The 14534-nt window shown below is 43.2% G+C and overlaps 1 protein-coding gene across 1 annotated transcript; it reads right to left on the reverse strand.

Moving 5' to 3' along the window:
• Positions 1 to 537: 537 nt before the first annotated feature.
• On the reverse strand, positions 538 to 14315 carry LOC133417568 (CDP-diacylglycerol--glycerol-3-phosphate 3-phosphatidyltransferase, mitochondrial). The gene is given in 11 exon segments (XM_061705366.1): positions 538 to 2302; positions 2390 to 2538; positions 2838 to 3069; positions 3071 to 3130; positions 3632 to 3822; positions 5384 to 5562; positions 6752 to 6941; positions 7033 to 7132; positions 10603 to 10680; positions 11746 to 11941; positions 14120 to 14315. Coding segments are annotated over 11 exon segments (1629 nt in total). The 5' UTR covers positions 14254 to 14315; the 3' UTR covers positions 538 to 2182.
• Positions 14316 to 14534: the final 219 nt, after the last annotated feature.

Here is a 14534-nt window from a genome sequence, read left to right on the forward strand (position 1 = left end):
CACTCTTGAAGTCTCTCCCGCTGCTTTGTAAAAGACGCTTTTTGAAACGTAACGTACTTAAAACAGTCTGCTTATGTGTACACTTCCTGGGAGACAAGTTTCGTGTGGAGATTTCCGGCATGCCCGGGATACTGAAGAGTGTCCTTCATGTGTGGTATCAGCAGATGCTTACCACCTGTGCCACAGCAACACAGACATGACGTCAAGGAAAAACAAAGTCCAGGCTGGTAGGTTCCCTCCCTCCCCAAAATACTGAAATTAAAGCCTAAAAATACATAAGCAACAGTCTTGTTTGGCCAAAGTTTCAGGCCTGAGACGATTCACGTTTTCGCCACTAGAAGGCACACAGTTCCAGCCTGCAGTCACAAAGGTGTTCCTCCCCTGCAGATTTTAAGATGCTGGAATGGGTCCAAAAGCTCATGTCACAATGTTCTAACAGTGTTCTAACAATAACACCGTCAGATGATAATGAGCTTTACAGTTGTTTTGTACAAAGCTTTTGTTTGAGCGCTGACTTTTGTTTTTTCCTGCCAGGAACAACAAGATGAGAAGATAAAAGGATGCAAAACAGCATGTCTAAAAATGGCTCCTGTTCTGAAGTCACAGATAGGTAGATGCTATTTTTTTTAATATTTTTTAAAAATGGTTTAAATTAGTTTTATACAATAAAAAGATGCTAAAATGTTTTTTTTATATTTGGACTTTTTCCAGTATATTTAATCATCTAGTAAGCAGAAATGTTTTGTGATCTGAAGGAAAAAAGTGAGCAATCAAAGCAATATTTTAGGGCTGACATATTGGTTCTTCATGAGTTTTACCCTCTGCCAGCAAGTGGCAAGTGGTCATATTCTTTGTTGTCATGCACACCAAGCAAAATACAGCGGAGGTGAACCTCCAAAGATGGCATTCATAAATAAAAGCAAATCTAGAGTGAGTCAGAGCGAGGAGCTGTGAGTCAGTCATGGCGCTTTTTGGGGGATGCTGCTGGGAAGACGAGGACGGGGGTTCGCGACGGACCACGACGACTCTGGACGTTTGTTTAGAAAATTGCTCGCGGTTGCTTCGGAGCTGGATTATGGTCACTGTGCAACAGTCCAAGACTGATAATCACATCCACGTAAGGATGATGTCTCACACACAAAAAAAAGAAAAATCTAAAACATTCAAGCAAGCCAAACGAAGAAAAAAAAGAATCTTGACGCCTCAGCGTACTCTTCTTTCCAATGCATTGCTGTATTATGAAGGGGGCAGTGCTATACCCTGAAGCAGGAACAAAAATCTATATACTGCATACAGTATACACTGCTCACAAAGTTAGGGATTTTGGACATTGGGTTGAAATTTCAGGATTAACCTTAAAATGCACAGTAACTTACAGCCAGGTGAAATTAATTTGACCTTTAAACTTGAATGTACATGTCCAATTTTTCAGTACTTCTTGCTTGCTGTTCTCTTTACAAGAAGCTGAACAGCAAAATTCACAACAGGTGTTTAAGCCATGAATCAATACATTTCCAAGGACGTCTACTTTTATGCCTTTCTGTGACTCTTCCAGTCTCTCATCTCTGTTGCAACTTGCTGATGAGACTAAGCTCATTGGCCTCTTCCCTTGGAGATCTTGTTTGAAGCATTGCAACGGTGAGGTACAGTTGATCAACTAAGGTGTTGTCTTGGTCAAAATATACTGTAAACAGCATAACGAAGAGGACTGTTTAAATACCAATTCTAATCGAACAGGGAAATGTATCGGTCAATTCACGGATAATGGTCAGATATTAAGCTGATCAATGCGGCAAGTTAGCAAGACTCAATTCAAAACAACGATGACAGTCGTAGGAATCAACAATCAGTTATATTATGGAACATTCGCTTTTTAACATTTGTTATCTGCCTATTGTGGAAATGTGTGAGCGAGCCGTTCTGCATTTCTGTTTCACTTATGTAACAGTGGGGCTAATTTTCAAAAGAACCAGTCCCCTCACAGAGTTTGTCCACCCATAACGTAATCCGCCAGGCTGGACAAAGATCCAGAGGCACTTTCAAGCAACAGCCAGACTACACTATCTGAAACACTAACACGCAGCCCTCGTGGGTGCCACATTCCTGCTATCATGTCAAAGGCAAAAGGTAAGCAGAGTTGCCATGTAGTTTTCTAGCAATATTTTTAGATGGTCGCGTTACCTCAGAAGAAGTTCTTGATGAACGGCGTTACCAGTTTGACCCAGAGCTTAACATGGCGATCCGGCTGGTCGAATGTCAATCCGGACACCTCCGAGGAGCGTCGGTACAACATCTCCTGCTCCTGTTATGTGACAGAAGACAATTGAAGGCCTAAATGAGACATCGTCATCATGTCGAGGGAGGAGGGTGGGAAAAAACAAACCCAGACCTCCCGTAGTTGGTCCTGCAACAGCTCGTTCTCAGTGACTATGGCGACCTGGGCTTCCAGGTCGCGGTGAACGGAGCGGTAGCCGAAATTGGGGGAGCCGATTAGTGTGAGGCAAGGCCGATCCTGCCCGTGGAGGTAGTACCACAGACCTGGAGCATGAGAGCACAGAATCAGCAGATTTCTCTCTCTGAAAGGGGACAAACCGAGTGAAGAGAGAGAACAATAAGTATATGAAAACAATATTTCATAGGAGTTGGAGTTCATCTATGTGGACTGGGAAGTCAGTGCTACACCCTGTGACAAGAGGGGATGCAACGAGTTGGGGGCTCAAGATGGGACAGGAAAGGACAGGAGAAGTGAGCCAGGCAGTACAACAGGTGTGTGGTGGGAGTGGCTATGCAGTGCCAAAACCCCAGGACAGGATAGGACAGACTCAAAATCGAGTCACCTTTGGCATGAAAGGTCCACATCGGCCTGTGGTACTCGTGCAGTTGGATGCGCCCCTGCTGGCCCAGCTGACGCACGTGCTCGTAGAACTGCCTGGCGATGTGCGTGTAGGCGTCGGGGATGGCGCCAGCAACACCTTTGGCCCCGAAGAAGCCGTTGACCTCCGGTGAGGCAGTGAGGATGCGGTAGCCGGCCCCCGCCCCGAGCACCAGACGCATGTACGTCCGCGTCACGGTTGAAGTAGCCCGATGTCAGGTAGACAGTGGAGTCCTGGTCTGCGTCGCACAGCAGGCGCTGGAGGAGACGCAAGATTTTTTCTTGATGACATCCATCGGAAGGTAACTATGAAGGTATATCGATCCAAATTAGGATTTTGCTTTTTTAAGCCTTGGGGGAGGTCTGCTTTTAACTTCATGGTCTAAGGAGAAAACCAAGTATTCCTTTATTTGTATATTATGCATGAATCTAAATAAACAGAAAAAAAATAAAGAAAATTCTGACCATTCTTTAATAAAGTTGTGCTGATCCAAATTTAGACTTTTTGCCCTTGGCAGAGGTGCCATTGTAGTTTTACAGTATAAGTTTATTATAAGATCAATATTTGAGTTCTAATACGTTTTACAAACAAAGCTTGCCGGTGTTGATGCACTAGTTTACATTCCATTGCGCTGGTGATTGTTTTTTGAGTTTCTGCCCAGAAAATGTGACTTAACGAGCTCAAATATTCCACCGTTAGTCATGTTTTTACTTCATGAGTCACACACGCAGGGTTACACATGTGCCGGTGTCGCCCACCTGCGTGACCTGCTCGTCCATCTGGATACCGAGGGGCTTCATCTGGACTAGAGGGAAGACCCAGGTGTCCTCCTCCTCCTGCTCCTCAGAGTGCTGGTGCTGGCTGAGGAGCAGCTGCTGGCGCACACGGGCCATGTCCACCACCTCCATGATGCGCTTGCTCGCCGCCGCCGAGAAGTCCTGCCTGTCGCCTGGTTGCCGTGGAGATCCAAACAAGGTCAAGACTTGAGGCTGTAATTGTTGCCAAAGGTGCCTCAACAAAGTATTCAGCACATGCTGTCAATACTTAAGTACATGTGATTTTTAAGTTTATTTTTAATACTTAATACTGAGGGGGGGGAAAAATCCATTTTGTAATAGGAATAACATAAAAGGTTGAAAAAGCCAAGCGCTTTTGTATACTTTCCGGATACTCTGTGAATAGTCATTGTTTTTAGGAGTATAGAGTCATAGATTATAGAGTCATTAACAGTTTGTTAGTTAGCACGCTGCCAGAACTAAGACAAGGGCGTGCAAAATCCTCTCGGATCGTCTGCACCCCGGTCACCAGCTCTTCCAGCTCCTTCCCTCAGGTAGGCGCTACCGATCACTGCAAACTAGAACTAGCAGACATTCCAACAGCTTCTTCCCTCTTGCAATCAACTTCTTAAACACCTAACCTACAATTCCATTGCAACATGCTGGCAATTTGTTGTCTTGAGTTTGTTGTCACATTTCTGTCGGGCCAATTATATATTATTCGTGCACTCACTGTAGTAGTCTCACCACGCTGCACTAATTTGCATATCTGTTGTTGAGCAATACTGGCCACTCATGCCAGAGTAGCATCTGCTCCATTTGCACACTGACTGAGGAGCATCTGCAACATTTGCACAATCAACATTGTCTCAGATTATCGTACTACTCGCTTGAAGTCTCAGCGCCCTTTGCACAATGGTCATTGTACCGGACCATTGCAATATTAGTCATTCGAACTGCTCTAAGTGCCAGAGGACTCTGCATCTTTTTGTACCATTGTCAAAACATTTCTTAAAAATGTACCAGCATTACCAGATAACTAGCAACCCTTTATTGCTCAGTGACTGTCAATGTCTTTATGGCTCAACAGTGTTCTCTGGCAATTGAGTAGTCTGTTGTAGTACTAGAGCGGCTCCAACTACCGGAGACAAATTCCTCGTGTGTGTTTTTTGGACATACTTGGCAAATAAAGATGATTCTCATTCTGATTAAGGCCTTTCAAGTTGACAAATGGGACACATAATTTTACCCTCAAACATTTTTCTAGTATGAGGAAATGTCAACTGCATTTTTATCAATTAACCGCATGGCTGTGTACGCATGTGTTCTCCCAAGGCATATCATCTTACATCATCAGTCACATCACAACGCTATTCCCGGCGTTTCGTTTTCGCAGTCCGGCAGACATGATGTCATTCCCCCCTCAGAAGTCTGTACTTCAGTTACAGCAACGCAATGTCAGCAAGTGAGTGTGCGCATACACGCTTGGCAGTCTCTTCATTAGGTACACTTGCACAATTTTAAGGAGGCCCAAATCAAGAATTGAAACAAGAATGTGTTATAACATTTAAGAGGTATTCATTTAACAATACCATGCATTCGGAAAATATTTTGTAGTTTTCTTTGTCTCCCCAGACATTTTTATAAAAAGACAACCAAAATATGAAAAGCACCTGTCAGTATGACACAGCACGGTTCTACACCACTAGAACAACAAACAAACCGGGCCTCTACCTTTGTACGGGTGCACCATGCCATCCTGCATGGCCACAGAGTCGTCAGGCCCAAGCTGCAGCGAGATGTCCCCGACCGCCTCCACCAGCTCGGAGAAAAAGTCGGCGAGCTCGCTGCAGTCCTCCAGCAGGACGTAGCGGTCCTGCCGGTTGGTGAAGTAGGAGTCGCTCAGATTGGCCCTGAAAAATGACAGCCAGGCGTTTTTTGTTGTTGTTGTGCCTCACTGCACTAAGCGATAAAGGCATGCTTCGATGGATTTGGCGTGGATGAAAGAACTAGAATGGTGGGCCAGCAGGCAATCTCATCCACAACAATTCTATATATAAATAAATATTTTGTTGAAAATTTTCGCAGAAGAGTTGTTTATAGCGGCAACACCATATTTCCTTCACTTGTAACCTTCTGTAGCTATTCTACCATCCTACATACCAATTGTTCTCAACTTCTCACATTCGCCCTTTGAGTTCTTCCAAAGTCATTAAAGAAAAATCATTGTTGCAGTAAATGATGAAAGTAAATGATTGCCGTTAGTTCTACAATGGATGAAAGATTCGCAAATAAATGAAAATGTAAAAATAGGGAGTTACTTTTCATTCACCCTGTACATTAAAATCCATTGGCATCAAATGTACTTGTGAAAAGGCAGAGATGTTATCAATTATCTTTGCTGAATTGTACTTATTTTAGCTTTGATTCATTTTTTATGATACACATACTCTCTCATTAGTTCCCCAATGTGCGCTGAAATAATTACATTGTTCTGAAAAAAGGTGACTTGTAAAATTTAACGTAACGATATTTTAAATAGGACAGCATTGTGAAGGAGTGGTTAGCACATCTGCCTCTCAGTACTAAGGTTCAGGGTTTGAATCCCAGCCTGGAGTTTGCATGTTCTTTGGATTTCAATGTTTGCCGCTTTCCTCCACATTCTCAAAAGCCTAAACATGCGTTAGGTATGAATGTGAGTGGACATCGTCTATTTTTGCCCTGCAATTGACTAGCAACCAGTCCACGATGTAACCCGCCCCTCACCCAGTCATCTGGGATAGTCTCTAACTCAGTCCCTAATGAGGATACTCGTTATAGAAAATGGATGGATGGATAACGTAAAATTTAAAAAGAAAAAAAAGCCACGGCAATTGAGAGCCGCTGCCATATAGCCTATTCATTTGAATACAGGTTTGAAAGGATTTGCATTTGCACTTCCTGCGCACCCTCTATTGAATTCTGCAATTTGTTTACTTTCTTCATGACATTCCAGTTGAGTAAAACTACAAACATGACCTGACAGGAAAACCACCCCATTACACTGTCATTCAAACATTTCAAAGAATGGATCATAAAGCCCAGCGGTACAATGGCACCTACCCGCTGATGATAAAGCTGTCATCAAACAGGTAGACCTTGATGTGCTGCACACCGATGGTCTCGTTGAAGCGCTGTGGCACGAGCAGTCTCAGCAGGCCCCTTAGGTCGGGCGTGTGGTATAGGGACACGCGCATTTGCGAGGTGAAGCGCCGCAGCAGAGGCAGCAGCATGCTCCTCGAGTTCACCTCCCCTGGGGAGAGGAACAATCGGGCAGGATGAGCCCCACCCCCAAAGCCCCTCTTTGATAGACGCGCTCGCGGTGACGGCAGAAGGACGCCGACCTCGAGAGCCTCGCGTGTGGTCCAGCAACACGGAGACTTTAAGCTCAGGCGTGTGGCCGTTTTCTCGTGATCTTTCCAGAGCTTCTTGAATGCAGTTCACCTGTAAAACACCAACAACAAAAATCAGTTAACATTCAAAACATTTATTTATTTATCATTTTATAGAGTGAGCCCTCGCTATTTGCGGGGTTTTAGGCCTTTTCAAATCGCACTTAGTAGAGCACAGCAAGCCGTCGACAAACCCATTCATTGTGTATGTGCTGTTACGGTGTGACGACGGAATGCCATGTCGTGTCACGTGGCGGCACGCAAGGTGGGTGTTTGCTGTCACGGTGCTGTGCTGGGAATTGAAGAATGGTCAATTTGGGAGCGGCGCTGCTGTGATGTCAGTTGGTGCGTCTGATGGGAGAGGAGTTGTTGGAGTGCTAATAGCAAAATACTTTGGCAGACTTGTACAGTAAACAGCATGGAGGAAATCAAGCACGTAATAATAAATGCCGGTATCCCAAGCAAGATAAATGATATACCGTGAGATGGTTAAGAAGGCGAAGACGAAGATCCAAATCAATAAGCCCCCAGGCTACTTCCTGGTAGGCTGCTAACCCACCACTTTCAAATATGGGCATGCTTGCGCCGGGGCAACACCAAGAAAACCAAGTTTTGTGTGAAAAGGCCTTCAGGAACCAAGAGCTGCTGGGAATAGCAACAATTTGCAAATGGTAGACACACCACCTATAAAGGTTTGGAGAAGGTCTGTCTCTACATCAAATTTGAAAAGTTTACCACCTAGCTTTCTCTGGCGACAATCCCACACTGAGCCTCGTCTGACCTCTACTACAATCTTCCATTCCGCTTCTTTACACTGACATGCCAGCCGGCTATCAACCAGTGGCCAATGCTAGCTACTCCTCTGCTAATCGGCATGTCAGTAGGAGCAGTTTTGGCTCCTACTGACATGTTTGGGCTCTTAGTTTGTTACAGAATGAGCTCAAATATACACAGATAAGTGCGAATAGGTCAGGTTTTCAGCAAATAGTTTTCGTAGTGTTCTATAGACAGATTTGCGAGGTGGTGTATTCACAAATGGTGATTCGCGAATCGGCGAGTTTACTGTACTTAAGCATCAAACTTGGACAACCTGTTTGCATCAGTAGGTGCCAGTTTCCAGCCGGTGGTTACTATGGAAACCTGAGGCCATTTCACACTGAGCATTTAAGCAATTGTTTGGTGATGAATTCATGTGCTACAAAAATGCTTCATTGTCCTGGGCGCTCATTTGTTTTCCACACTACGGGCTCTGCTTCCGCTAGTAGAAGCAAACAGCTGACCAATAGGTCATAGAAAAAAATAAAATAAATAAATAACCTTTTTTTTTTTTTTTTTTTACATACGTAAGAACAGAACAACAATAAACTTACATTTTCCTTTTATTTATTTATTTTTAGATTTTTAAACTTAACAAGGGGTCAATTTGACCTGAAACATAGACATTGGACAACAATATGGCATTTTATAGTTCCTTTCAAATGGAAGATTGTAGGTCTAAGCGTATTTTTTCTAGGATGTTGAAGCCCATCATTTCAGAAAATCTAACACTTTTTAAGGATCCAAAAATTCCTCTTGGAATGAAGAGCTACTGTACATGTCAAGAAGAAAAATGATCACAAACACTTATCGTACTCTTCTTTAGTTAAACAACAGAACCTCTTGGTGGAAACTTTATTTGTTTTTGTGAGATAATTGTTAGTTTTGTTGTTTCTCCTTCTTCTTTGTACTTGAATTTCTGTTTGGCACTGACACACGACAACATCATGACCGATTGCAATCTGACGCTGACAGCTGGGTCAAGCTTGAGTTGAGGCCCGAAGCGACGCGCCCTGCTCCTTCCTTTTTTGTCATTGCACCATTTAAGTGGACGCCTTTGCCTTCACCCTCGTTGAAGCTGGCAGCGTCCACAAGGACTCTCCTGTTTGCGCCCCGCCCACGGGAATCTACCCAAACGCAACAAAAAGGTTATTATTAACTGATAATTGCCGGCTGACACTAATGACAGGTTATTAGCGCCATGACTTTTATAATAGCTCGACAAGCTACACTGTGCGCAATGACAAAACGAGCCACGCCGGTACTAGACATGGCAATGTTTTGTTTTTATGCTATCCAAAGCAGCCAGGACGGGAGTGTTTAATGATGATGACTCAGCGAGTGCATCTGGTGCCCAAATGCATGCAGTCAATCGGCTCCTCTTTCTAGCAGTGACATGACGTACTTTCACTCCCCTGTATGTTAACGCTACATCTTAGCAACACATTTTTGCATGCTTTCAACTTTGTGGGAACAGTTTGGGGAAATCCAGGGAGAAATGAGAGTGGAAGCTGTTGTAGCCGCAAAGGGAAACATATTTTCTTCCTGTGGGCTTCCTTTCACAGTGGCTATACAAGCCATCTTTTTGCTGTCCTTTGTGTAAGGCAGTAATTCCTAACCACTGCTTATCATCAGAATAATCATCATCAGAGACCATCATTAAACTTTTGTTGTGTTGAATGTTGGCTTGTCCCATCAGAGACCACCACAGCAAGTCATTGGCATGATTTGTTTAACACAATTTTGACACCAGATGCCCTTCCTGATGCAAACCAATAATAATATCTAATATTTATGGTTTCAACTATGAATATACAGGCAATTATAAACACTTTTACAGAGCGTCTCAATCATGTTATTTTTTTGCTGTTCGCGGCAGGGCTCAGTCCTTATCCCCCACAGCGGGGTTTGCTCTATCCACCTGATGCCAGTCAGACAACAGACTAATAGCTGCCTGTTGTTCAACTAAACAGGCCCAGATTTCACACCGAGTGAGTAAATTTCTGAGTAAATTGAGACAAAAATCATCATTATTTCATTATAGTACTTTTTGAGACATTGTATCATTCTTGCCACCAGCCAGAGCAAAATTTAACAGCCAAAACTCCATGGCCACACCTCTTTGTCTTAAAAGTACACCACACGTAATTATCTGAATGGAGGTCCAGCCGCTCCTCAATTATAATTTTCGCGCCACAGCACAATCAAACGTGTACACAACAACAACAACGACGCCCAAGATTTCTACAGAGCACGAGTGACTCATCCTCAAAAACTTTGGCAGCGACGCCAACTCACTCAGATGCTTTTCACCATGTGACTCAGATTCTCTGTGCAGCACACTTTTTGTGTTTGTGTGTGTTTTTTCTACTAAAAACACCAACCTGAATGTGAGCATCGGTCCAGACTGTGGTTTTCATACTGTTATGCTGGGCTTCCAAGCATGGAGAACAGCACGCTATCACGGGCCAGCATGGGTGTCCTTCTACCCGTAAAACCTCAACACTTTGCAGTCACTGCTTTTGATTGGCGCGGGGAACGTTTTCATTCTGGACATCTCGTGCCAGAGTGAACCGTGACTCACTTTTTCTGGCATCTCTGAGCGCTTCTTTGGCCGAGGCCTGTATTTTGGTATTGCTCTCACCTGCCCAAACTAAAGATGACCGTTCTCAAGAACACACACAGTTGACACCACGTCTCTCTCACCAGGTCCTGTTCCAGCTGACCCGTTCCCAGATACAACGAGGCCAAAACCACTCGTCTCTTTGCGGTCCTGACACGTGCCTGATGGGAAAGAAACATTGAAAGTGAGTATGGAGCGCGGGATGTGAGCGTGATTCCCACAAGTGATGGCAGCTGTATCATAGGCTCTTGGCCAGCTGGGACCTTTATAAGTTGCATTCAAGACTTATTTCTTTAAAAGGTGACTTCTTCCCTATCCCTCTAAAAAGGTTCCTACAAGACTTATTCCTTTAAAAAAGGTGCCTCCGGGCCATTCCTTTACAAGTTGCATTCAGGAATTTTCCCTTTAAAATGTTCATTTGAGGTTATTTTCTTTTACAAATTGCAGGAAGACATTTCTTTACAAGTTGCGTTCGAGACATTCCTTTATGAAGGTGCATGTGAGATTTATTAATTGAAGAAGAAGCGGCCACTTGTTCATTTATCAATTTTTCGATACCACTTATCTCATTCATGGGTCACAGAGAGCTGGACCGAATCCCAGTTTACTTTGCAGAAAAGGTGGACTACATGCTGGACTAGGGGTGGGTAAAATATCAATTACTCTATGCATCACAATATCCCCCCCCCCATATTCAATATCGATTCAGTAAATCCTCTGATTCCATTCACCTCCTGGCCAGTGGGGAGCACTTATTTAGGTTTACATCCACTTTACTTCTACAGTGTTTATAGAACTGTCATGTTTTTTTACTTTTGCGAAAAAGTTTATTTTCCGATGTTTAATTGCTCAGAAATGTGAGGTGACATATCACATATGTTCACATGAGCATGAAAATAAATCTTCAACAGGTACTCTATTTGTCTATATCTACTTCTTAATGAATTGGCAATCAAAGCAATTCAATTCATATCGAATCGAATCATAACACAAAAAATTCGAAATCAAATTGCAACTTGAAGAATCAAAATCTGACCGATCCGTGAGGTTCTACAATATCCAGCCCTACATTGGCCCATAAATTGGCCCTACTCTGAGTGGCCAATTTCATTAATTAATTATACAGCAATTAAGCCTGCTGGGAAAGTAGCACTTCCTCATTTAGTTCAAGCTGAAGGTGAGGACAGCCAAAAATCCAGGTGCGGAGAATCTGGGTATGAACTGACCTTCAGCGTCTGGTAGAACTGATCAGGTGAGGTGAGCATGTGGACACGTGCGCCGTTGACCCGGAAGGCCGGCACGTGCTCCGCCATCCATCGGAAGTGGGCGTGGAGGCTGCGCGGTGCGCCCGGCGCTGCGGTGGCACTCTCTGGATCAGGCTCAGCTTTGGCCAGCAGGGGTGCCAAAAGCAGCACAGAGGATCTGCGCCAGCAGAAATGTGATAATGGCTGCAAAGGAATGATGCTTCACGCAGACGTTACTGCGCTAAATGCTTACGCCTGGATCTCAACAATTCAAACGTGCGCACTAAGTAGGGTATGTCAGATCTGACTCATTGTGTTTAATCAATATTTTGCGCAGCAAGTGCCTACAGCAGTTCAAATAGTGCCACAAAGCGTATGAAGCTTCTACAGGTGCCCATTTGGCAGGAGATGACACATCTGCTGCTGGGGTTTTGTCACAGACACCTGGCAAATCACATCCTTTCACCGCCTGCGGCTTGGAAATGAACACGCATTGTTCTTGTTATATCATGCAAATGTTTGTGTGAGACGTGCCAATGACATTTCCCATCGCTGGTATGAATATCCTCTAGGCCAAAGTTACAGTTGCTATTTTACAGAAGAGATAGGCTTCATGTGACTATTGTAACTGTAAAAGCTCCATGATAGTTCAATATCCCTCGGGGGGTCCGCAAGTTGTAACTTGGAGTTCCACCAAAATAATTGCAATAAATTGTTGTATCACATTTTAAAAAGTGCATACTACCTACATATGGGGACCTGCACACCATTATAACAAACATACTTTACCCACAACTCCTCACTGCCTTAGTACTGGGCCAATTAAAAGCTCTAATACAATTGTGACTTATAACATAAATTGTATTAAATTGCCGTATTATTACAGGAATATTTTTTTTTACCCCAAGAACAGGTGTATTTTTTTCTATTATATATGATATATATATATTTGTTTTTAGAATAAAGGCAACTTTTCCAGAATAAAAGCTGTAATATGAGAAAAAAAAGTGGGTTCAATTGTTAAAATATGACTCTTTTCTTTTTTAACTTTAATCTCACATTACAGCCATTTTGGAAAAATGTGACTTGATTCTCGTGAGATTACAACGTTTTATCCTGACAAAATACATATATGACCTTGTCTCAAATCATTGCAACCGTTTTTCTAAAAGAATAATTATGAATTTGTTATTATAGCATTATGACTTTTCCCCTCAAAAACAGGCAACTTTTTAATTCATTTGGCATTTTGAGCTACACATGATGGTTATGATTAATTGGATTTAGGCTTGAGGGGGTCCTTGGGAAAAATGTTTTCCCTGTTAGGCGGGGGTCAACTCAATTTTGTCACGGGTCACATTGTTGGTACAGTATCCCTCGGAGAGCTGTTATAACTGTGAAACCATATAAATTCTTAATCGCCTCATCAGCGTAGCATTATATATACAAAACAAACTGATGGATACCTAGTTTTGAAATCAGAAGTTAAAGATAGTTTGTTCAACTATTGTTCAAGTTATTGTAAAAAGGGGTGTGGTAACAAACAAAATGCTTGAAATACCTCATGGTTATTATTTAGTTTGAAATTTCAGTACACATTTTAGCAAGAATCGTGGAGGTTGATTGAAATTATTTAAATTTGCGGGCCATATACAATGATGTGGCCGACCAGATATGGGTCCCGTGCCATGAGTTTGATAAAGCTGCAATAAGGCATCCCTGGACTGAAAAAAATCGAGAACCACTGGTATACTAAACAGTCTATGAAAGAAGTAGGGATGATGTTAGAAATTGTAATTTTATACAGAAAACATTTGCTTGTATAGTAAATAAATCTATACACTTTACAGTACATATTTGCTGCTACTCGTTTACGTCAGATATGTCACAAATTAGTACCCGGATGTTCAAACTGGGCGGGACAAACAGTGAAACCAGCCAATCCCTTCTCAGAATATGACAACCAATCAGAGCAGCTGCGCTCGGTTAAACCGATGATTATCGAGTACAGTCGAAAACCAACGAGCGCCATTCTAAGCATTATAAAAAGCTCACCGGGTCTCACGACAAACACAACTTGCTAATACTGCACTACGATGAGTGTTCATTTCATGACAAACACCCAAAGTGATATTTTGTAAATTATTCGTGGGAATACTTTCTCGGACTTTGAGGGACTGCACAGCCAGGGAGAAGGACGTTTAACGCTCACAGCAGCATTTAAAGGGCACACACCGTGTTACAACGTTAGCATTCGCAGGCTGCTACTGCTTCTGTCAACGGGATGCCTGGCATACGACACGAAACGTCGGATTTCACCGTTACGTTGCCGTCTTATTTCAGCGTCGTCTCTTACCCGCTTCGTCGATCCCGCGCGCGGAAGAGCCGGTCGGATATTCGCGTGAAAACCCCGGCCAGGGCCGGCGAGTACACGGAATACACCAGCCTCCTCCACGACATGGGGGCCGCCATTGCTGCTGCAGTGCCCATTTGAAAAAACAAACAACACTCCAAAACTTTATTGACACAACACTGAGGACACGTGACAAGACTTCCAGCGAAGGCTTCGAGTGAGTAAAACAGAACAAGCCTTCAACACTCAGCACACTTAATTATAACTTGAGTAAATATCACGAGAATGTGGTCAGCCTCAACCTGAAAGACACGAACAACCTACTGCATTTCCATATTCATATTAGATTTAAAAAAAGTAGCCTATTTTGCGTTACTTTTTCCCACCAATGTATTTGCATGCATGTGTCACGTACAAC

This window comes from Phycodurus eques, chromosome 19 (genome assembly GCF_024500275.1).
Source record: "Phycodurus eques isolate BA_2022a chromosome 19, UOR_Pequ_1.1, whole genome shotgun sequence".
In the NCBI taxonomy this organism is placed as follows: Eukaryota; Metazoa; Chordata; class Actinopteri; order Syngnathiformes; family Syngnathidae; genus Phycodurus; species Phycodurus eques.